Raw genomic sequence first — 25,155 nt, forward strand, 5'->3', positions numbered from 1 at the left:
AATGGGTTTGGGCAGTGTGAGAATCTATGGAATGTTACTGCTCCGCCTTAACAGCACTCCCTTCATAGTCACAGAGCCACCTTAAACATAATATACAGCATGGAGGGGATGACTGGCAACAGCAGAGAAGGCAGGGTACTGTCTAGGTGGATAACCCCCCCCCCCCCACCCCACAAGCACTGCTCAGTCATGGAACAAAGAGGAGAGAAAAGGTGCCTTCTAGCATATGGTTCCACCATATGTGTGTAAGCTACAGATGTCCCACTTAGGTAAGCCAAATTCATTATGGAAACCTGTTGAAACTGTTACTTCGTAAACCAGGGCTCAGCTTGGCCAGATTGTGCTGAACATTGAAAGAAAGAACTTTAACTATTAGATTGTAAGCTCTTTGAGCAGGGACTGTCTTTCTTCTATGTTTGTGCAGCGCTGCGTATGCCTTGTGGCGCTATAGAAATGCTAAGTAGTAGTAGTAGATTTCAGGCCAGAGACAAGCTGTTTGTGCTACCTTTTGAGAGACAGTCTGGTACATGCCATGGCTCTGCAGGAGCAGGCCACAGGAGAGAACTCTTGAGTTCAGGAATTGGTTTTGTGTTTTATTTCTCTGCTCTTGTGAAAGAAACAGGTTACCCATTTCCCTACACATTTATGTTTTAACATTTTTATTGAGAAACCAGCAAAGTGTACAACTTCAACAATCTCTGTATAAGTCAACAGAAATGACCAGCATATAAAACAGTACAGAATAGAAAAAGGAATTCCATCCTCAAAGTTTTACCAAATTTTTTCTCTCCCCACACCTGTATACCACCCCCATCACCCAGACTTGTACCCAAACCAATCAAGGACGAGCTATTTCAATACCAACAAGATGGAACAACGTGATTCACCCTCCTCCTTAAAGTACCATAAACCAGAAAAGAGAAAAAGAAAAAAATAAAGGAAACACCCCGCCTCCCGTCTTGTCCAAGCATGAAAGGATAGCCTCCAAGACTTATCTCAAATACTATTATCCCCCCCCCCCCAATGCCTCGTAAACTAATTAACTCTCCCCCCTCCCTTACAACACTGGCAATACAACCATAATCTGTACGGGAAGCCACAACTCTTGGGTCTCCCCCCACCCTACCCTACCCTCCCATATCGGTGCAGTGCCCCACTCCTACACTTCCAGTTATTCCTAATCTCCCTAAGGAAGCCCATTCAGACTTGACTGCGCGCCCATGGCGATATCTTGTTCAAATAAGCTTCCCAGATTGCGAGGAACCTCCGCTGCCTTCCAGGAGACAAGCGCGCACCCCTAGATTCCCAAGTCATCAACTCATGCAACTTATTGCTCCAGTGCCAGAAGGAGGGGGGGGTGATCCTGAGTCCAATAAATAAGAATGCATCCCCCCCCCCCCCAGTATGCATAATTTCCCCAGGAACAACTTCTCTCCTCTCATACCCTCTTGCCACAAACGTGGCTCACTGAACATCGCCGTCTCAAACTTCCCTACACATTTAATAAACTGGTATATTTCACCTTTAAAATGGTTGTCTGGCTGTATTTCTTCAAAAGGTCCAGACTGGTCCTCGCCCATACTGCTACAGGGGAATAAGAAGAAATATGGCCCAGGAGGTAGTTTCACTCTAAGGTGTTTCTAATAAAGAATTAGTGTTTGTGAATGATAATTTGGAAACAAAATTGTTCCAATATTAAATGTGAACATAAAGGGAGGTTAGTTTGAAAGGGTTTAAATTCCAAACTTTTAAACTGGTCTCTTTGAAAAGTTACTAGGGCTCAGTGGCTATATTTATGCTCCTAGTTTCACTAAGCCTGTAAATTTAGGTTATTGACAAGTGGATGATATTAGAGTGGACAATGGAGCTTAACACTGGTTTTCAGCAGTAGGCATCTAAACAGGCTAATAAATCTAGGCAAAAAAAAAATGGTAGGCTTAAATATAAGAATATAACTTTTAGGTTACTAAATGTAGGTGAACATTTAGACACCTGAATTAGATTCCTAAATTTAAGAGCTCAGCTTTTTAAAAAATATTTCTCAAAGAAACTAAATAGCACTTAATTGTAAGTAATTGGTCAATATGTATACAAAATCAAGCAGTATTCTAGTAAGCTATTTTAGTAAACATACTCCTTTTGATTGTTTTTTTTTACACTTAGGTCCCCTTTTACTAAGGCGTGCTCACGTTTTTAGCATGTGCTAAAATTGTACGTGCGCTAAACGTTAGAGACGCCAATGCGTTCCTGTGGATGTTTCTAATGTTTAATGCACTTACAATTTTAGCGTGCACTAAAAACGTTAGCGCGCCTTAGTAAAAGGGGGCCTTAAATTTTATCAGGCCTAACCAAGCACAAACCTTAAGATAATTTGAATCAGTTTGAACATCAGCCCTCATCCTAATCCAAAGAGCTTCTCCATTTCTGTTCTAAGGTATGACTAACTGGTCTCCCAGGTCTTCTGCAAATGATATGGTTCATAACCCCAAGTGGTAAAGTAAAATAAAATAGTTCTTCTTTATCTTCTGCTCCAGACAATTTCCTGCGAGTGGGTTATATGCACTCCTACCAGCAGAGGGAGACTGAGAACTATTGAGTAGTGGACATCTGTATAAGGGACTGTGCAACCCTGACCTCAGTATTCCTCAGTCTCCCAGAAGAGGTAAGTGAGTCTGCAGCCCTGCTCCTATTTGGTTGGGTGTTCTGTTTTGGCCCTGTTTAACCCCCCCCCCCCCCCTCAAAAACAAAACAAAACCCAAAACACTTTGCCCTTGGCCGTTTAATAAACAGATTCCATACCTCTCTCTTATTTTGCATGGGTTGGAATCCTGCCTACAGGTTAGCCTAAAAGAATTGAGTTAGGCTGTCACCTACCTGTAATGTCTAGGACAGCAGAAGAAAGGAAGCATTTCTGGGGAAGCTAAGGGCTGCTTTGCACATAGAAACCCATTTTTCAATAGAATGCTCTTTACTGACCTCGGATAAGACCATTTTTGACATGACCTTTGCAGCTTTATGACATGACTCAGCAGGAGTGATATATGACTCTGAAAATCAGAAGCAACAACTTCTGGCCTATGCCATCCTTGCTGTCAAAGCACTGTCTAAACAGGTTAGCTTTATGATTGAGTCTGACTGTGAATTATGATGAAGCTTCTTTTGAGTCATGACTTTGTGTTGTGTGTATTTTAGTTACTTGCACATTGGCCATGCAAAAGCTGCTCTTCTGAACCAGCACTATCAGGTGAACTTCAAAGGGAAACTTATTATGCGGTTCGATGACACAAATCCTGAAAAGGAGAAGGAAGATTTTGAAAAGGTGAGTGAAAAATGAAGGATACATCTTACAGCAGAAGTTATTTAATGGTGTAGAACGAGTAGAAGTGAATCGATTTTTACTCTTAAAGTACAGAGACTAGGGGACACTCAATGAAGTTACATGGAAATACTTTTAAAACAGGAGGAAATATTTTTTTATTCAACGAATAGTTAAGCTCTGAAACTCTTTGCCAGAGGATGTAATAACAGCAGTTAGCGTATTGGGTTTAAAAAAGGTTTGGACAAGTTCCTGGAGGAAAAGTCCATAGTCTTCTATTGAGATAGACATGGAAAAGTCACTGCTTGCTCTGGGATTGGTGCTACTAATTAGGTTTCTGCCAGGTACTTGTGAGTTGGAAACAGGATACTGGGCTAGATGGACCATTGGTCTGGCTCAATATGGCTATTATGTTATGTAATGGTGATAATCTTCGCTGCTGTAGATAAATCTAGGCTTGTTTGGTATAAGAATTAAAAAAAAAAAAATCAAACCCAAGTCATACAGGTGATAAAAAATTAAGGTTTTCACATCCTAAAGGGAAACCTATGATGAGGATGAGTAATGTAGTTATAACGTAGAACAATTTTGGGGAGGATAGCAATTGAGCCATATTTTGTTAAATATTTGGTTAAAGGTGTACAAGAGGTAGATAGATGGGACAGTTGTGGCATGTTGCAGAGAGGGTGCATTAAGATTTTTGGGAGTTATTTTTTATTTATTTATTTATTTTGAGGAAAAAGAGGATGTTTTATTTCATTTTACTTTGTGCTTCTCAGTCATAGGAAGATTTCAGCAGCCAAATTGTACTGTTGAGGCTTGCAATAGTATAACCCACTTGCACCTTCTTGTATTCTTCCATTTACCTTGATAGTGTTACTACAGGCTGCGACTTCTGCCCCCTTCATGTCACTCAGTGTTTTACGGTACTTCTTTCTATCTTGTCTCTTCATCATCTTCCATATCCATCATTGTTCTTTCCACTTTTGTTTGTGTGACTTGCAGAGTAGATTGGTGACAGCTACCCTGCTTCTTCATCTCTGATTGGTGGCACAGAACTGCTCTTCCAACACTGGCTTCCATCTTCTCCATGATAGGTAGAGGGATGGCTGCCAGTTCAGAAGATCCCCACAAAGAAGCATAGTATGGAAGGTCCCTTAGGAATTCTAGGACCATAGTTTGAGAACAAATGTTCTAATCCTTCCCTTTGTTGCCACAGAATAGAAACAGTTGGAGGGTTGGGGGCTGGTAAATAAAATTCAGTCTCTCTTCCATGGCCATCCACAGAAGCTCATATAGGACACTGGAGAGGTTTCAGTCTATTGGTCTGTCTTGGGTTTATGACGTTGTGTTCCAACCAGCACCCATCATTTTAGGCCAAGTCTCTTGCTTTGGTCAACCTGCTCAGGGTGTAGCAGCGGCTAAGAAAGCAAATAGAATTTTTAGTTAGGAATTATTAGGAAAGGAATATTATAATGCCTTTGTATTTCTCTATGGTGTGACCATACTTTGAATACTGTGTGCAATTCTGGTCTCTACATTCAAAAATGATATAGCGGAATTAGAAAAGGTATGGAGAAGGGCGGCGAAAATGTTAAATGGGATGGGACGACTTCCCTTTGAGGAAAGGCTAAAGAGGATAGGGCTGTTCAGCTTTGAGAAGAGAGGTATGACAGAGGTCTAAAAATGCTGAGTGAAGTGGAATGGGTAGATGTGAATCACTTGTTTTTAATCTTTCCTTCTGGGCAAGTCACTTAACCCTCCATTGCCCCGGTACAAAATAAGTACCTGAATATATGTAAACCGCTTTGAATGTAGTTGCAAAAACCTCAGAAAGGCGGTATATCAAGTCCCATTTCCCTTTCCCTTCCCTTTCCAAAAATACTAGGGGGTAGGCAATTAAGGTACTAAGTAGTAAATATAAAACAAATTGGAGAAAATATTTCTTCACTCAACGTGTAATTAAACTCTGGAATTACTTGTCAGAGAATGTGGTAAAAGCAGTTAGCTTAGGAGGGTTTAATAAAGGTTTGGATAGCTTCCTAAAAGAAAAGTCCCTAAGCCATTATTGGGATGGACTTGGGAAAGCCATTGTTTTTTCTAGGTTAAGCAGCATAAAATCTGTTTTACTGTTTTGGGATCTTGCCAGGTACTTGTGAACTGGATTGACCACTGGTGAAAATAGAATACTGTGCTTGGTGGACTCTCGGTCTGTCCCAGCATGGCCACGCTTATGTTCTAACCATGGCCAAAAGGCTTATAAATCTAGCAGGAAACTTCTGCTTGGATTAGATGACAGAGTAACAGGATTTTGTCTCCTTGAAAGTGGTTTAGTTAAGTCAAAAATAATTTACTGTTTTGTCACGAGACTGAACCTTTTTATTTTTTATTTTTCTCCCCAAACATAAGTGAATGCTCTAGCACAATGCAACAGTTGCTGGTAGGCTCGATGTGTTACAAGCTAAATGATCCCAATTCTACTAAGTTAAAACAGAACACATCTAATCCTGTATGTATATATAAATTAATACTGTGCTGGATCCCCTTGAAAGGAGGAAACTACATTTTATAATGTTTATTTTATTATTTTCAGGTTTCTTCTATGTGTCACGGTCTTAGTTTTCTATTATGTGCTCAGGTCTGTCAAAGAGCTACAGGGAAAGCCTAGCTCCTTTCCAGGCCTTCAGGGGGGCTGCTCAGAATTCAGGTGCAATCTTTATCTGTTTTGAGATCCATTTAGGATCTAAAGCTAATAAGTTGTTCAATACACTACACTAAATAAAATCCTGACTGTATGGAGCAAATAATTTTTGTTATTATAAGGACACAACTCTCGTTACATCAGACTTAAATCCTTTCCTCAGCGACCCTCCAGACCGGTCAAGACGCGTGGGTTATGTCCTCCTACCAGCAGAGGGAGACTGAGAAAACACTAAGCTTTTGAAGCCTGTATATATAACCTGTGCAGAACCTCCACTAGCCAGTATTTTCTCAGTCTCAGCAGAGGTAGCAGTTGACAGCCTGTGCAGTCTCCAATAATCTGGTGAGGTAGTTTGTCATTGGGTCGTAGGATTTTTTCCTTCCAAACTTTATTCTGTTGCAGTACCCTGTACGTGTGTGTAAAAAAAAAAAAAAAAAAAAGTGCTTTGGGGCCCTGGGTCTGGTGGGGCCCAGTTTTTCCCCCTGGGGTGTTACACCTATGTTTGGGTCCCTCCCCCTGTTGGCTTGGCAGCTTTGTGCCTCGGCTGCTTTCTCAGTATTGTAGCCTTGAGTGCCTTACAATTTCCAGATGCCAGAGTTAGAGTACGATGCCTTTAAGGTCAGTTATTCTATGTCATTTTGCTTGCCAGCTTTGTGCCTCGGCTGCTTTCTCAGTATTGTAGCCTTGAGTGCCTTACAATTTCCAGATGCCAGAATTAGAGTACTGTGCCTTTAAGGTCAGTTATTCTATTTCGTTTTGCTTGGCAGCTTTGTGCCTCGGCTGCTTTCTCAGTATTGTAGCCTTGAGTGCCTTACAATTTCCAGCTGCCAGAGTTGGAGTACTGTGCCTTTAAGGGCATTTATTTCTTTATTTTCAGCGGACCGAACGGGGGTTTTGATTCCTTGCTGGAACGAGAGAGCAGCGCTTTCTCCAGTGCTTTTGCAGTGTGAGTGAGTTTTTGGTTTGGCGCGTTTGCGGAACAGCTTTTCCCTTCCCTCGTGGTTTATGGCGGCCCAGCTCCTCCGATGTCGCGCGTGCTCGTGGCGAGGGGTAGAGGCGCCGGGCGCTCAGTGTAGCTTTGCGGTGCACCTATAAAGGTGGCTGCGGCACCCCCCGACTTGACCGCGGAGGGATCGATGGTGTCGGGAGTCTCCGGGTCAGCGGGAGCGTAGGCAGGGCCGCTGTCAGCGGGAACAGTTTCGGCGGGAACAGCCGCCATCTTGAGTCTGACGCGGCCCATGGAGCCGGCTGGTTTTGGGCCTGCGGCCTCCGTTTTTGGCACAAAAGGGCCTAATGACGGTCCAGGAATGGTGGGTTTTCCTCCAGATTTTGTCTGGACGCGGTATCAGGCCTGGAGATCGGGACCCCCCCTCCCCCCCCCCCAATTGGAAGAGGGGGCTATTTCCATCTTGGCTGAGAGACCACGGTTAGAGTGGTCAGAGGACAGGCAATGTTTTTCTCCTGTAGCTGCAGAAGCTGCGCTTAGTGATCTGGGGGAGTCAGATGGAATTGACGGCTCTCAGGAGCAGGATTGTTGGATTCCTGGAGAGGATCCTTCAGTAGTGCGGATTTTCCATAGAGATGAGCTGTCAGAACTCATAGATCAGGTGTCGTCCACCCTTCAGTTTGGTCCTGAGGTGGCGTTGGGGGAAACTGTCCAGGATCCGTTGGTGAAGGGCATTCAGCGTCAGGCGTGATCCTTCCCTATGAACAAGGATCTCCGGGAGATGATTTGTCAGGAATGGGATTTGTCGTGTAAGGTGGCAAAGGCAATGGCGAGGCTTTATCCCCTCCCTCAGGACGATAGGGATTCCTTTAAGGCTCCCACGGTAGATGCAGTAGTGACGGCAGTAATTATAGCTACGGCTATCCCGGTTGATGGAGGAACGGCTCTCCGTGATCCTCAGGATAGGAAGTTGGGATCTTTTCTCAAGCGTAGTTTTGTTTTGTCGGCTCTAGCCCTGCAGGCCTCGGTTTGTGGGGGTCTGGTAGCTCGGGCATGTTTTCGTTGGGCCGAGAAGCTCCTGGATGATTCGGTAGATGTTGGTTCTTCTGGGGGTCAGGAGTTAGCCGACTTGGACATGGGTTCATCCTTTTTGTCTGAGGCTTTTATGATTTGTTGCCTACTTCAGACAAAAAATATGGCTATGGTTGTGGGTCTCTGCCACTTAAGGGAGCTATGCTCTTTGGAGAAGATTTGGACAAGTTAGTGTGAGGTCTTAGTGATACCAAGGTTCTATGGCTTCCAGATTTTCGGTTCAAGGCAGGGGCCAGAACTAGTTCCTCTCGGGGACGGTTTAGGGAGGCTCAGCGGTATAGGCCGGGCAGATCGAGTGGGACCTACCCCTAGCTGTCTGTTTGTCCAATTTAGATTGTAAGCTCTGTTGAGCAGGGACTGTCTTTTCATGTTAATTTGTACAGCGCTGCATAAGTCTAGTAGTGCTATAGAAATGTTTAATAGTAGTAGGACCTCTAGGGGTCGGTTTTTCCAGCGCACACAGTTCTTTCGTGAGAGTCGTCGCGGAGGGCGTGGCTTTTCCGCGGGAGGTTAGTATTCAGGCCACAATTCCCAATGAAGGTGTGCGGGCTCAGGCTCTGGTGCATGTTGGGGCTCGGCTGAGTCTGTTTTACCAGAGTTGGGCCCAAATCAGGTCAGATCAGTAGGTTCTCAAGGTGTTTCGAGGCGGATGTGCGCTGGAATTCGAAAGCTGTTCTCCCGAAGTGTTTCTGGAATCCCTCTGTCGGTCTTGGAGCAAGAGGGCAGCAGTGAGGGACACTCTGCGGTGGCTGCTCGCGTTGGGAGCCGTGGTTCCTGTTCCTTCAGATCAGCAACGCTCAGGGTGCTATTTGATCTATTTTGTGGTCCACAAGAAAGAGGACACTTTTCGTCACATTTTAGATCTCAAAAGGGTCAATGCGGCACTCAAGGTGCCCTCTTTCCGGATGGAGACGTTGCGGTCGGTCACTGGTGCGGTCAGGAAAGGAGAGTTTCTCACTTCCCTGGATTTGACGGAAGCTTATCTTCACTTTCCTTTGTGCAGCCTTTTGGTTCCAAGTTACAGGGTCCGATTCGTCGGTTCCTTGCAGAGAAGGCGCCGACGGCCCGTACTTATCGTCAGGTCCTGGGCCTGATGGCGGCGACCATAGAGGTAGTTCCGTGGGCCAGGGCGCACATGCGTCAGGTACAGTCAGCTCTGCTCAGTCATTGGTCCCCTCTGTCGCAGGACTTGGAAATGTGTTGTCCGCTGTCGGTGGCCCCTCGTCTCAGTCTCCGCTGGTGGCTCAGTCCGCGCAATTTGGGAAAGGAATGCCGTTGGAGTCCCCACAGGGGCTGGTAATGGTCACGGATGCCAGTCTGCAAGGTTGGGGGGCACATTGTCTCAGTCAGGTAGCTCAAGGCCGGTGGTCTCGGGCAGAAGCAGAGTGGTCCATCAACCGGCTGGAAACTCGGGCCATTCGGGTGGCGCTCCAGGCCTTGACGTCGGTGGTTCGCCACAAGGCAGTCCGAGTGCTCTGTGACAATGCCATGGCAGTAGCATATGTCAACCGTCAAGGGGGGAACAAAGAGCCTTGGCGGCGCAGTTGAACTCATCTTCAGGCTCTCTTGGCAGCGCATGTGGCCGGGGTAGGTCACATAGATGCAGATTATCTCAGCAGGCACACTCTAGATCCCAGAGAGTGGTCTTTTCTTCGGTCAGTGTTCCAGTGAGTTGTGTCGGTCTGGGGACTTTCGGTGATCTTAGGGCAACGGCTCGCTATGCGCAAGTTCAGAGATTTTTTTTTTTCAGTCGCTGAAGAGACCCTTGAGCGGAGGAAATCGACACTCTTCTGTTGCCTTGGCTTCGGGAGTGACTGTATGTGTTTCCTCTGTGGCTGTTAGTCGGTCGAGTAATATAGCGCATCGAACATCACTCCGGTCGGGTGATTCTGGTAGCTTCGGATTGGCAGCGTCGACCATGGTATGGAGACCTGGTGCGGTTGGCAGGGGCGGCGGCCCTGCCTTTGTTGGGATCAGTTCTGTGTCAAGGCCCGATAATCATGCCGGATCCGGCTCGGTTTTCGCTTATGGCTTGGCTCTTGAGCGGCACAAGTTGAAGAAGAAGGGGCTTTCGTCCAGTGGCTTTGCTACGATGTTGAGTTGCCGTAGACGATCCACTTCCTTGGCGTATGTCCGGGTTTGGAGAATCTTTGAGCACTGGTGTGAAGACCATCGAGTTCGGCCGTTTCACTCTTCGGTGGCGGAAGTTTTGGAATTTTTGCACGATGGTGTTGATAGAGGTCTGGCCTTGTCTACACTGAAGGTTCAGGTGGCAGCTTTGTCATGTTTTCGTGGGAAGCTTCAGTGAAAGTCCTTCGCGTCTGTGCCTGAGGTAGTGCGTTTTTTGAAGGGTGTTAAGTTGCTGCGTCCGCCTCAGTGACGGATGGTGCCTCCGTGGGATTTGAAGCTAGTTTTGGATGCTTTGATCAGGCTTCCGTTTGTGCCTCTGGTATCGGCATCTTGTAAGGATTTATCTTTAAAGGCGGTCTTGTTGGTGGCGATTACTTCAGCACGGAGTGTTTCAGAGCTTCAGGCTTTGTCTTTTAGGGAACCATTTTTGTCCTTTCTGAGGGAAAGGTTTCGTTGCGGACGGTGCTTTCCTTTTTTGCCCAAGGTGGTTTCCGAGTTCCATGTTAATCAGGTCATCTCTCTGCCAGTGTTGGGTGATATGGCTGGAGATTCGGAGCAGCGTGGTATTGCCAAGCTGGATGTCAGGAGAGTTTTGAGTTGTTATCTCTCTGGAACTCAGGACTTCAGAGCCTCTGACCGTTTGTTCGTTCTTCATGGTGGCCCAAAGAAGGGTGCAGCGGCTCCTAAGGTGACCATAGCACGGTGGTTGAAGGAGGCGGTTGCATCTGCTTACTTGGTGAAGGGTCCTGTGGTGCCTAGGGGCTGGTCTGCTCATTCCACTAGGGGAATGGCAGCCTCGTGGGCGGAGAATAGTATGATTTCTCTGTTAGATATTTGTCGGGCTGCGGTTTGGTTTTCGTTGCATTCCTTTGTGAAGCATTATAGGATTCCTGTGCATGCAAAGGACGAGGTGCGCTTTGGGGCAGCAATTTTGACCTCTGGCCTTAGTAGGTCCCTCCCATAAGTTAGTTACTGCTCTGGTACGTCCCACGCGTCTTGACCGGTCTGGAGGGTCGCTGAGGAAGGTGAAATTAGATCTTACCTGCTAATTTTCTTTCCTCTAGACCCTCCAGACCGGTCAAGAGCCCGCCCTGTCTGTATTGGAGGCCAGGAGGTGTGTTTGTTGGATAATTCTTGGCTGCTGTAAATTGTTGTTTCTCTAATTGCAGACTGTTTATTTCTGTTTTGTGATAGGAGTCCGGGACAGGTGGGGCTCTTCTTTGATAGTCCACCTGTAGAAGCCCAACTGTTTTATCAAAGGCAAAGGAACATGTTTCCGTAAGAGCAAGCGGAAGATGTTTCTTGTTTTTGCAGTTTACTGTGACCACGTACAGGGTTGCTAGTTGTTGTTAGTGTTTTTTGTTTCTCTGCTTTGTCAGGGGTATACTGGCTAGTGGAGGTTCTGCACAGGTTATATATACAGGCTTCAAAAGCTTAGTGTTTTCTCAGTCTCCCTCTGCTGGTAGGAGGACATAACCCACGCGTCTTGACCGGTCTGGAGGGTCTAGAGGAAAGAAAATTAGCAGGTAAGATCTAATTTCACCTTCTTGTGGTGTTAAAGAAAAATGTGCCACAAACATTTTCTTCAGAAGTGGAAAGTGCCAGAAATGAATTGCAGGAAATCCCTCTTGATATAAAGTGTTTTGCCAGTAGTTTTCTTATTGTATTGTGTAAGATCGTTTGGTCCCCAAACATTGAGATCTAGTTAGCATTTTCTTAAATATTTGGTGCTCATAGCAGCTGAGATAGAGAGATGCTTTAAAATAATCAAAGAAATTGATCAAGGCATTTATACCTGATAGTCCAGTTAGAAGATGTGCATCTAGAGGTATCTGCTTTTAATTTTTGTTTTTAATTTGAAGGATAATCAACATAGTGTGACACTGGGCCCTACTTTCTCTTTGTCTTGTGAACAGATCTGGTGTGTTTCATCCTTTTAAAAACTAGTCCTTCAAAATCTCTTACAGTTTGTCATCGCTGACATTTAATTGCTTATTGTCTGTTTCTCCATTTCGGCCTTACGTTCTTTATCCCTTATTGTAAGGTGCCTCAATAGGATGTGATAAACAGACTTTTTTTTCACAAATTAAAAAAAAATCAGGAACAAGAGTTTTATTTTATTTTTGTTACATTTGTACCTCGCGCTTTCCCACTCATGGCAGGCTCAATGCGGCTTACATGGATCAATGGAGGGTTAAGTGACTTGCCCAGAGTCACAAGGAGCTGCCTGTGCCTGAAGTGGGAATTGAACTCAGTTCCTCAGTTCCCTAGGACCAAAGTCCACCACCCTAACCACTAGGCCACTGGTAGTGGCTAAATTGGTTTGTGCTAAACACGGAACTATTCCAGTTTTGTGGTATTTGGTGCTGGTTGGTAGGGTGCAATATGTCTAAGCTGCCCATGTGGCCATTGTGGTAAAGGGATCTTTCTGTGCACCTTTGCTGTAGGTTATCCTGGAAGATGTTGCTATGCTGCATATTAAACCCAATCAGTTTACGTACACCTCTGATCACTTTGAAACAATTATGAAATATGCAGAAAAACTTATTGAAGAAGGCAAGGCTTATGTTGATGACACCCCTGCAGAACAGATGAAAATGGAGCGAGAGCAGAGGACAGAGTCAAAACATAGAAATAACGGTAAGGCCCATTTCTCGGTTTTTTTTTTTTTTTTTTTTAATAGCTGAAATATAATCCTTACCTGTTGATTTATGCAGGTTCTGTTCTTACTATATATGGTCTAATGAACCTGAGGAATAAACCAATCTCACCCACCCCCTACCCCCCAAAAAAGTTAGTTTTTATATTTGTACACCGCTGATCTTATTTTGTAAAAAACTAAGTGGTATAGCACTCTTAAAATCACATAAAACACCAACAAAGAACTAGAAAAGGTAAAAATATATAATACACTAACATAAAAAATGCATCTTATTAAATCAGTTACCCAGAGCAAATGTGGAGCCTGTGGACTTAGAGGGGGGTGGGGCGTGGAAAGAGAGAGGACGACAAAAAATTGTAGACATTCATAAAAATTCTCTTTCAGCTCTTAGCTAGTATGAAGAGTCATGGTTACCCAGACACTGGATCTAAAAAGTACAGTCTTCCCCCAGTCTTATGCCATTTTCACTTTATCCCCCCCCCCCCCCCCCCCCCCAAAAAAAAAAAAAAAAACTCACTACACTAATAATTTTTCTTTGTTTTTCATTAAAAAAAATTGTTTTTTTATATGTTTACATTTTTTTTTTTTTTTTTTTTTTAAAGGAAACCAACAATGTATTTTCGGGCTTAGTGTTAATTTTGCATTTATTTTTTATTATTTTATCTTTTCCTATCCTCTACAATGTGTCTCTTTCTACTTCTCTTTTTCTCCTCTTGCCTCCCTCCTCTTCCCCAGTCTGTTCTTAACCTTTGGTTCTTGCTTTCTTTTTCCCTTCTTGTGATTCTGGACAAGTAACCTAACCTTTCATTGCTCCAGTTACAAAATAAGTACTTACATAAACTGCTATTGTAACCACAGAAAGGCAGTATATCAAATCCCATCCCCCCTTCCTCCTTGTGATACTTTTGCTCCTTCCTTTTCTCATCTGTCCCCCCCCCCCCCCCCCCCCCCCCCCCCATCCTTGCCTTACATATTATCCTGCTGGTGCTGCACTGCTCAGCTTAGTACTGCTGAGTCACATTGTGCTGACATTTCATGTTCTCACAGTTTATCAGGAGTCTAGAAAATACTGTGGATACTCGCTGCTAGTCAAAGCTGGTAAATTGCGCAGTGCTGTTGGTAGGACCATTGGGGGAAACAGTGAACCAAGTCCCTGCAGCAGGGGAGTGAGAGAGGTGGGGGTTAAGGTGGGGCAGTAGTGGCATGTGTTGTGGGGAAGGCTTGGAAGAGTAGCGACTGTTTCAGAAGGTGTTCTGACCTGGTTTTACAGCCTGCTTCACTAACACAGACTATTCAGTAATTACTGTGGATTCTTTTGGATTCATATTAGGTAAATGAGACTTCTATTAGAGGTTCTAAAATCTAAGATACACAATGATTTATATATGTACAATGATTAGCTATATAACTGAAAAGAAACAATACCTATAAACAATCATTACATCACTGGCCCCTACATCCAAGCAATGCTAGGAGTTTCTTGGCCAGGAAAAGAAGCAATAATACACTATACATACATCATCACTGGTCCTTAATCTCTACATCCAGGCTTTTTACATCAGCTGAGAGAAGCCCCCTTTTCAGCGAAGCCGGAGTTTGACCAGGAGTCTGGTTCTATGCAATGCGTCCATCCATAGATGAGTTTCCAGCTTCACTGTAAAAGGCCCCTCTTTTTTATTAGGCTTAGAACTAATATTTAGAGCTAAGGAAAGTTACAGAATGCTTGAGAATTTCTCTGTTTTGGTAAACAAGCCATACTGTGGGAATGTTGTCACATGTTTCTCAGTCCAGGTGTCCAGTCTGAACTCGAAACAGGCTCCACCTTGCCTTTCACATACCAAATTAATTAGAACTGTGTCTTATCTTCTACATTCCAACTTATTTTCACACAATCAAAGGTAATCATTTTTAAACAGAATTACTTCTAATCAAAAATACAGACCCCGAGTGCACTTGTCTGTCAAGGCAGAGTTGAAAAACAATCTTTGAAATTCACTTCCACTACAGATGGGCAATAGGAAGGTAAAGGGCCCAGTTTCCAATAATTTCAAAGCAGAGAGCAGATTTGGTAGTGCCCTTTATCTTCTAGAGAAGATCCTAATGATCTAGCTTTAGATTGTGTTGTCTTTACCAGTTAAATTTAGATGATGAATTAGCTGACTAGCACAAATGCTAACAATTTGTAACGGTCACTGCATTTTCAGACCCCATGAAGAAAAAACAAAGTAGTCTACCATAAGAGGTCACCTGAAATTAGCACATTAAGATGAGGATGTTCCTGCATGTAGGAATGGAGGAGGAAGAAGAGAAGGAATATAAGCGTTAAGCTAGGAAGAACTCTGAAGCAGAGCCTGAGAACATAACGGCAGAAAGAAATGCTTGTTTGTCTGCAGTAGATAAAATGAGGTCCTGTTGCAAAGTGTGATATAAGATGTAACTTATAATGTTAGGCTATGAGGTCCTTCAGTATTGTGTGTGTGCAAAATATCTGTTTTAGTTTGATTGAATTAAAGTGTTCTCTTACGAAAGGTGAAAATTAAATTAACAGGTCTGCTGTGCTGTTCTGCTTAGCATTCAAGTCAAACTGCTTATGGTATAGATCTTGCTCTCTCTAAGAAACGCTGCAAAGAGGAGAAAACTAAAGGCAATGACTTTTAGACCCATGAATACATAGTCAGTTTAGCCTCTTCTGAGGATTCTGGTGCTCGATTTTGGACAGAGAATTAGATTACAAAGTTCAGAGGAGTAATTGGTTGCGAATAGTAAGATTTCACTGTGACAGAATAGTGTAAATCATAGATGAACTGAATGCTGACCCCTCTCTACTATGGTATAGCTATGGGAAAGAATCGGCAAATGTGGGAAGAGATGAAAAAAGGAACAGAATATGGCCAGACTTGCTGCCTCCGTGCAAAAATTGACATGAGTTCCAACAATGGCTGTTTGAGGGACCCAACTTTGTATCGTTGTAAAAATCAGCCACACCCGCGGACAGGAAGCAAATATAAGTAAGTTCGCTGTGTTCTTTCTCTTGGGTTATTTCTTTTCATTATGATGCTCTTCTTCCTCTTAGTTTTATGCAATTACTCTGATACTTAAGGAGGGGAGAGGCAAAGTGTACCACTGATTGCAGATGGAGGGAATGTTGGGTGATCGTAGGTCAGTACACATGGAGGTGAGGAACAGTGGCACCTGGTGGTAGAGAAAGAGAGCCAAAAGGAGAAGTTGACGACTGGGCAAGTAGAAACAGAGACTGGTGAAGAAGTTTGTGGGTGGGGAAGGTTGGTAGGAGGAGGGTAGTGGACAAGAGTGTCAATTGTTTATCCTTTCACATCATGCTAAGTTGAGGGGGTGTACCATGAAACTAATTGGTAGCACATTTAAAACAACTTGGAGAAAGTATTTTTCACTCTGTTTACAAATATGCCTTGGAGTATGTTGATGGAAGGTGTGGTAAAAGCCAGTTAGAATATCTGAGTTTAAGTTCCAAACCATCTTTATTAAATTTTAAATATATGAATAGAAAGAAAAACATGATATAAAACATAAAGCAAATATGGCATGTTTACCCATATATCGATGTAAGATCATGCAAAAAATAAGATATCATATAAAGTGCAAATAGTTTTTAAACTGAAGCCACATCTGCTTGAGTTTATCGGACCAAAATAATTTTAAAGGTTTCCAAACCTATTTAAGTCTAACAAGTGATCCAGTGGATTCATCAGTTGTAGCTTCGTATTTATAAGTCAAACATAAGGAATTCCAGCAGAATGTAAAAGAGACTATCATTTTTCCACTTGTGTAGTATAGGTTTTAGTGCAACTACAATCAGAATATCAAAGAGCTTACTTTCATGAGTTGACATAGATTCAGAAAGGCAATTTGACCTGAAAATAACAATATCACACGACAATTTAGATTTCTACTGTAAAATGACAGTTATCCTTTCCCAAACATCAGTCCAGAACTTAGGTAGATTTACACAACAAAATAATAGATTTTCAAGTGTCCCAAGAGTTAAGACCAGCATAAATTAGATTTTGTACTGTTCACTTTATTTGTGGTCCAGAGAGCTTTATACATCAGAAAATACAAACTGGAAAGAAGGAGCTGAGGCTAATGGTCTATTTGTTTTTGACCAAAAATATGACCGTAGGGCTTCCGTGATGGTGGAATTAGTATCCATATGCCATATGTTTTGTAGAACAGTATTTGGTGAACAGCATTTAGACACAAATATTTTATAAAAATTGCCTGTCGATAAAATACTATAAATTTCTGGTAGAGAGGTTGAGTACTTGAAATGGTGTTTTGTTTGACAGAAGAGCCGATCTTAGTTGTAGATAACTAAAATATTGAGGCTTGGATAAAGAATATTTTTCTTGCAGAATGATAAAAGATTCATTTGAAACATCACGCATAATATCACGTATTTGATAAATACCATGTGATGCCCAAGTAGACCAAATAAAAGTTTTTTTATTTATACAAATATTGGTGTTGTCCCAGAGAGGGCATAAGTTGTTTATTTAATAGGACGTTAAAAGGCTATCTAACTTCTGAATAGCAATTAGTCCTTGATAATGTCTTCATCTAGACCTTTAGATGATAGAATAGAGCCTATTCTATTTTTAAGACGGATAGGAGTAGAAAGTTGTTATATTATCAGCCATGCAGGTAGAGTACTAGTATGTTGATCTGCCAGCCACTATATAACAGCACATAATAAAAAAGCATTTTTTATAACGCAAACTCGGGAAAATTGATACCCCCAAGTTCCTTAGGGTATTTTAATTTTTTTTTTTTTTTAATTCGAGATGTCCTACTTGTTCCAAAGGAATTTAGTGAGATCCTTGTCAACACTTTGAAAACATTTTGGAAATTGAACTGAGAGGTTACTGAAACCGGGTAAGGATCCGGTTCAATATGGGTCCTTATAGATCAATATCTCTTCTGGACACCGACTGCATAATCTTGACAAAAATAATGGGCCATCGGCTTCAGCGGGTGTTGCCTCGATTTGTACACATTGATCAGGTGGGTTTTGTAACTGCCAGGCAGACCTTTGATAATATACGATCTCTGTTGCCTATTATTTAGTGGGTTTATATAATATTCCTTCATGTCTACTGTCTATTGATGTGGAAAAAGCTTTTAGAGAGTTTATTGGCCTTTTTTGTTCTCTGTGCTCCAGAAAATGGGATTCAAGGGGCGCTTCATGTCATGGATCCGTTTACTTTATACGGCTCCTCTGGCAAGCTTGCGCATTGAAGGGTGCTATACGGACCCCTTTGAGTTGCATCGCGGTACACGACAGGGTTGTGCAGTCTCCCCCCTTCTTTTTGCTCTCTCTATTGAGCCTTTGGTGCAATTAGTACGTGACATATCTAGCATTAGGGGAATCTCAAGAGGGGATTGGAACACAAGATTATGCTCTTCGCTGATGATGTCTTTATGACATTGATTGATCCTATGGGGTCACTGAAAGGGATCTCTGAGATCCTAACCTATTATGGGAAGGCCTTGGGCTTTAAAGTATATATGACTAAATCAGAAATTCTAAATCTTACTTTGGACTCCTGTGAGGCTCAGCGGCTGCAACAGCAATTTCCCTTTCAGTGGGCACGAAAGACTATCAAATACTTGGGTATCCAAGTGACAGCTCAGCTAAAGGGATTATATCAAGCTAACTTTCCAACTGAACTTAATCTACTCCTGTCTGAGCTGGACCGTTGGGAGGGCCTAACACTTACTTGGATGGGTAGAATTCAGGCAGTTAAGATGATGGTGTTGCCTAAGCTTTTATATTTGTTCATGGCACTTCCTCTTTCCATACCACAGTGCTTTTTCCGTCGATTGAATAGGAGAGTGTTTGTCTACATCTGGAAAAAGCGCCCACCCAGGGTACAGAGATCTATGCTATATCAGCCTAAGCTCAAGGGAGGCATGGGAGTACCCCACTTTGAGCTTCACTTTAAAGCAGCCCAGTTGCGTATGCTAGCTGAATGGATGAGGAGAGGAACGACAAGAGTATTGTACAGGCAATTTAGATGTGACAGGGGTGAAGTGATGGCAAGTGGCTTCGGCCATCCCAACTCCCCTGTGGAGTTGGCCGCCAAGCTTTGCCAGTTGGCCAATAAGCAGATGGAGTGTCGAGCACTTAGTTTTCATATTGCGTCTAGATTCTCTGGAATGGGTATAGGGATGTGTAGACTCTCTTGGCTGTGTGTCTGTGATCTGGAACAGGCTGTTCAAGAGAGCTTTGCAGATTTACCCTGCCGAGGGGACAACTTATTTTGAGAGAAAGTGGATGAGGTTGTTGACCTCAGTAAAAAGCACACTGATACTATCCACATTCTCGGCAAAATCCATCTGCATTCAGGGCCCCTGTCCCAGGCCTTCCCGGCCCCCAGAATCCCAGTTGGCTCCCCAGTCAAAGCAGGGCATGCGCTTTGATTGGCTACAGCTGAGCATAGCCATGCAAAGAGTATCCGTTCTGGATGACCTAGGGGTTGGAGGGAGGCTTACTTTTTACCATCACAGACGGGTGCTTCAGATTGTCCATTGCAGGTACACTCTAAACTGATGTTGGTGACCTCCAAATTGCTCACCAAGAGAATCTTACATCAGCTCTCAGCACAAGCAAGTACTTGTAGAGGAAATCTCCACCCTTCTGCAGGCCTGAGCAGAAACTGTACTACCAGAGGAGGAGGAACAGGTATTCTATTCTAGGTACTTTCTTGTGACCAAGAAAATGGGGAGATTCTGCCCATCCAGACTTAAGGACCCTGAACAAATGTCTAGTGAAAGAAAAGTTCAGGATGATTTTCCTGGGCACCCTACTTCTTCTCATTCCGGGACACGATTAACTATGCTCTCTGGACTTAAAGGATGTCTATACCCATATTTCGATACTTCCCAGATACAGGAGGTATCTCAGATGTCGAGTGGGGAAATCCCACTTCCTGTATTGTGTTCTGTCATTTGGCCTAGTGTCTGCCCCCAGAGTACTCACCAAGTGTCTGGCGGTAGTCGCAGCATATCTACACAGACTGGGAGTGTACCTGAACGATTGGCTGGTCAAGAACACATCTCAAGAGGGGGCAGTCGAGGCAATATAGTTGACTATTCAGGTGCTAGAGCTACTGAAGTTTGTCATAAATTATCCTGTCCCTCCTCCATCTAGTGCAACAATTGGAGTACATAAGAGCCTTGCTAGACTCAGCTTAGGCTTTGGGTCTGCCTTCCTCTAGTGAGAGCGGAAAAGGCTACCGCTCTAACCTGATAGTAAAAATATGGAGATTTTAGTAGTGCTGGAAATGGTGCTCACTAGGGACGGATTTACTGCCGGGCTGCTGTAGTAGCCTGCCGGTAGCTCTGGATTAGCATGTTGCAAATCTCTTGCCACGCGCCAGCCCTTTAGTAAAAGGGCCTCTAAATCTTTTAGTGCACCTTTAGTAAAAAGACCCCTTTTAATGAGATGCAGGTGTGATCTGATACAAGGATAGAGTCAATAGTAGATTTCATAATTGAATAGTGAATGATTTTGAAATTAAATGGTAGTCCAATCTGGAAAAAGAGTTGTATAGAGCTGAGTAGAAAGTGTATTCCAGATTGTTGGGATGAGTTAACCTCCAAGAGTCTATAAGATTCCACATAGACATTAGTTGGCACAGAGATTAATTTGCTTTTAGAAGTCTGGCTTTCACTGAGAATTTGCAATATCACCTTCCAATATCATTTGATCAGTGCCAGATATTGCTATTTTATCCAAGAGAGCATTAAAGATTCTGGATTGTCATTATTGGGAGAGTAGAGATTTATAAAAGTATGTCTATTGAGCCTTCAGAATCAGTAATATGTGACAACACCATGTATTGTAGAGATTTGGCTAATAAAATAACACCATTCTTTTTACCTAGAAACAGTCTTGTACCCAGTCTTGTAATTTTTTTTTAGCTTTGGTGGATGAAAGATGTAACGCTTGGATAAAAAGTATAGGTTACATTTCTGGAAATAATAATTTTTTTTCCTTTTGATTGGATATGAGATACCTTTAACGTTCAGAGATAATATGTTTAGTAAATGAGACATGAATGTAAATAAAAGAAAAAAGAATATACAATTGTTAATAAGCCATATTAAGTGTTGTGCTATTACTCAAGTTGGGCTGTGTAAGATATACATGAACAGCATTAGCAACAAGTGTGGCACAGCTATGCATGAGAACACTGATTTGCATTAAGCATACTGTGGTAATGTTTGCCCCAGCAAGGCATGGAATCCTCATAAAACACATGGAGGGCAGTGCAAAGGTCAAAAGGAAAGGCTTTATTCTATACCACAGGAAAGATAAACATGCCTGTTTCCTCATAGTCTTCACTAAAAGTGAGAAGCCTATCAAGCACCCTGTGGTGTTCCTGACAAGTTGCACACTTCAGTATACAGTCACTTCTTAATTCTGAAGTTCAAAGACACTTCTCCTACCTCCTTGACTTGATCTGCTAATAATTACATGATTCTGGAAATCCTCCACACTGGGTTTCCTCTAGCTCACTTGCTTGGAAGCCTCTGTATTCGGGCCTCCTGCTCGCGCTTTCTCCTTGAAACCTCTGTCTCGGGGCCTCCCCTAATCTGTTTGGCCTCTGGTCTTTTAACGTCCTTCTGGCTTGAGCCCCGCCCCTCAGGCTCATCCTCTGCAGACTAGCATCACCTGCTGCAAGGTGGCTGAACTATATTAGCTTCAGCCTCCACCTCAGCAGACTAGCAACACCTGTTGAAAGGGGCAGAACTGCACCAGTGAGGGAGTGTTTCCTGCCCCTATGTCACTCCCTCACATGTACAAACAATAATAACATAATTAAAAAAAAAACTGAAGGAAATAAACACCACTTTATCCAGACCCTCATGTAGATGATGAATGGGGGAGAAACCTAGGCAAGCACTATAAGCACATGGGATGTATAAGTAAACCATGTGCAGCTAATACATAAATCATATAGAAGACATTCCTGAAGTTTCTTGTTAATCTAGAAATTCCTCCAGTAGTGAAAGATCAGAAAAAGATTTAGTGGTGTTGCAGTAGGTAACCTTCATGGTTGCTGGTGAGAAAAGATCAAATTTATCGTTTATGGCTTTAAGTTGCGGTCTTGGAGCCAGAAAAGTTTAGCATTTATCCACAATCTGTTTAGAAAAGTGTTCAGATATAATTATCCTATTGATATTGTTCTGGACTTTTGCTGCTTTCAGTTTTTCCATAACTTGAGGGAAGCATAGAACTTTCAAGACAATGGGACATGGCCATTTTTGAGAGGAAGGGCAGCATGCAGGAACTTGATGTACTCTTTCTATTTAACATAAGAGTAGCCAATACAGTCCATCTAGCCTAGTTTCTTGGCCAAGCCAGGTCACAAGTACTTGGCAGAAACCCAGTTAGTAGCAAGATTCTGTGCTACCAATCCCAGGGCAAGCAGTTGCTTCCCCATGTCTGTCTTAATAGCAGACAGTGGACTTTTCCTCCAGGAACTTGTCCAAATCTTTTTTTTAAACTCAGATATGCCAACCACTGTTAATACATTCTCTGGCAAAGAGCTCCAGAGCTTAACTATTGGTTGAGTGAAAAATATTTCTTCTATTTGTTTTAAAAGTATTTCCATGAAACTTTCTTGAGTGTCTCCTAGTCTTTGTACTTTTGGAATGAGTACAAAAATTGATTTACTTCTACTCCTTCTACACCACACTGGAATTTGTAGACCTCAATCATATCTCCCCTCATACATCTCTTTTTCTTAGCTGAAGAACTCTAACCTCTTTAGTCTTTCCTTACTTGAGAGGAGTTCCATCATTTTGGTCGCTCTTCTTTGAGTCTTTTCTAATTCCGCTATATCTTTTTTGATATAGGGCGACCAGAACTGAACACAATACTCAAGGTGAGGTTACACTATGCATTGATACAGAGGCATTATAGTATTTTCAGTCTTATTCATCATCCCTTTCCTAATAATTCATAGCATCCTGTTAGCTTTTTTTTGGCTGCCGCTGCACATTCAGCAAAAGATTTCAGTGTGTTGTTTTCAACGACAGCTAGATCTTTTCTTGGTTGCTGACCCCCAGGATGGGCCCTAGCATCAGGTAATTGATTCGGATTATTCTTTTCAATGTGCGTCACCTTGCATTTGTCCACATTAAATTTTATCTGCCATTTGGATGCCCAGTCTTCCAATTTTCCTAAGGTCTTCCTCTAATATTCACAGTCTGCACGTGTTTTAACAACCTTTAATAGTTTTGTCTCATCTGCAGATTTTTAATCCTCGCTCGTCGTCCCGATTTCCATATCATTTATAAATACTTTAAATAGCACCGGTCCCAGTACTGATCCCTGTGGCACTTCACTGTTCACCCTTCTCCATTGAGAGAAATGACCATTTAACCCTGCTTTCTGTTTTCTGTCCGGTAACCAATTCCTAGGTCACACCAAAACATTGCCTCCTGTCCCATGGCTCTATAATTTTCTCAGGAGTCTCTCATGAGGAACTTTATCTAAAGCTTTCTGAAAGTCTAGATACACTATGTCAACCGGCTTACCTTTATCCACATGTTTATTCATGCCTTCACATGAATGAAGGCAAGACTTCTCCTGGCTGAACCCATGCTGACTCTGTCTCATTAAACCATGTTTGTCTATGTGTTCTGTAATTTGATTCTTTATAATAGTTTCCACTATTTTACCCAGCACTAACTTACTGGTTTGGGCTTACTGGTCTGTAATTTCCCAGATAACCCCTGGAACCCTTTTAAAAAATCGGCATCGCATTGGCCACCCTCCAGTCTTCAGGTAGTGTGGGCGATTTTAATGACAGGTTACATATTACTAACAGCAGATCAGCAATTTCATATTCTGAGTTCTTTGAGTACCCTTGGATGTATGCCATCCGGTCCAGGTGATGTACTATTCTTTTGTCGATTTGGCGCATTACATCTTCCAGGTTCACCAAGATTTCTTTCAGTTCTTCCGCATCATCACCCTTGAAACCCATTTCCGATATAGGCAGATCTCTTATATCTTTCTTAAAGACCGAAGCAAAGGATTCATTCAGTTTCTCTACTATGGCCTTGTCCTCCCTGAGTTCCCCTTTTGCTCCTTTGTGATCTAACGGTCCCACGGATTCCATCACAGGCTTTCTACTTCTGATGTCCCTGAAAAAGTTGTTACTGTCAGTTTTAGCCTCTGCAGCAAGTTTCTCTTCATATTTTCTTTTAACCTTCTTTATTAATGCTTTGCATCTGACTTGCCAGTGCTTATGTTGCTTCTTATTTTCTTCATTTGGATCTTTTTTCCATTCTTTGAAGGACATTCTTTTGTCTGTAATAGCCTGTTTCAGTTCACCTTTTAATCATGTCGGCTGTTAATTTCTCTTCACCTTTGCAAATATGTGGAATGCATCTGATCTGGGCTTCCAAGATGGTATTTTTTAATAACATCCACACCTGACTTAGTGTCCTAACCTTTGCAGCCGATCCTTTTAGCTTCTTTTTAACCATTTTCATCTTATTAAAGTCGCCCTTTCGAAAATTAAATGCAGCTACAGTAGATTTCCTTTGTGGGTTCATCTCAGATAGTAGCTCAAACTTGATCATGTTATGATCACTGTTTCCCAGGGGACCCAACACTACCATGTCTCGCACTGTGCCCTGCATGCCACCAAGGACCAGATCCAAAATGGCACTCCTTCTTGTAAATTCCTGAACCAGTTGCTCCAAAAAGTAGTCATTTATTATATCTAGAAATTTTATCTCTCCGGCACTCCCTGATGTAACATTTATCCAGTCAATATTGGGGTAATTTCTGTAAACATTTCTTCATCTGTCTGTTCGTTCTGTTACAACTGATGGTAGTACAGCCCTACAAGAATACTCCTTCCCTTCACACATGGAATTTCTATCCATAATGATTCCACACTGCTATCTGTGTTATGTGGAATGTTAATTTTATTTGACTCAATTCCCTCTTTAACATGTATCTTAACCCCCCCCCCCCCCATCCAATTTGATCCTGTCTATCATTGCGATACAATTTTTACCCTGTTAACAGTGTCCCATTGCTTGTCCTCTTTCCACCAAGTCTCTGAGATACCTATTATATCTACCTCTTCATTTAGTGCTATAACTCTCCCACCTTATTTTTTAGTCTTCTATCATTTGTTTACAGACACATCAAATTGTGTTTTTTTCCTTGGATCTACAAGGGGAAGTTGAAGGAGAGAATGTTCATCCTTTATCCTGCTCTCTCATTAAGCACACCTGGC

General features: G+C 42.7%; 1 protein-coding gene across 4 annotated transcripts in view; it reads left to right on the forward strand.

Moving 5' to 3' along the window:
- The window catches only part of EPRS (glutamyl-prolyl-tRNA synthetase), a 216,568-nt gene that overhangs the window by 40,669 nt on the left and 150,744 nt on the right, over nucleotides 1–25,155 (forward strand). For all 4 annotated transcript variants that reach the window (XM_030196016.1, XM_030196017.1, XM_030196018.1 and 1 more), the window contains exons 7-9: nucleotides 3,193–3,319; nucleotides 12,633–12,825; nucleotides 15,684–15,855. In XM_030196016.1, coding sequence (XP_030051876.1) covers nucleotides 3,193–3,319; nucleotides 12,633–12,825; nucleotides 15,684–15,855 — 492 coding nt within the window. The remainder of the gene's footprint in view (nucleotides 1–3,192; nucleotides 3,320–12,632; nucleotides 12,826–15,683; nucleotides 15,856–25,155) is intronic.

Source organism: Microcaecilia unicolor, chromosome 3, assembly GCF_901765095.1.
Source record: "Microcaecilia unicolor chromosome 3, aMicUni1.1, whole genome shotgun sequence".
Taxonomy (NCBI): Eukaryota; Metazoa; Chordata; class Amphibia; order Gymnophiona; family Siphonopidae; genus Microcaecilia; species Microcaecilia unicolor.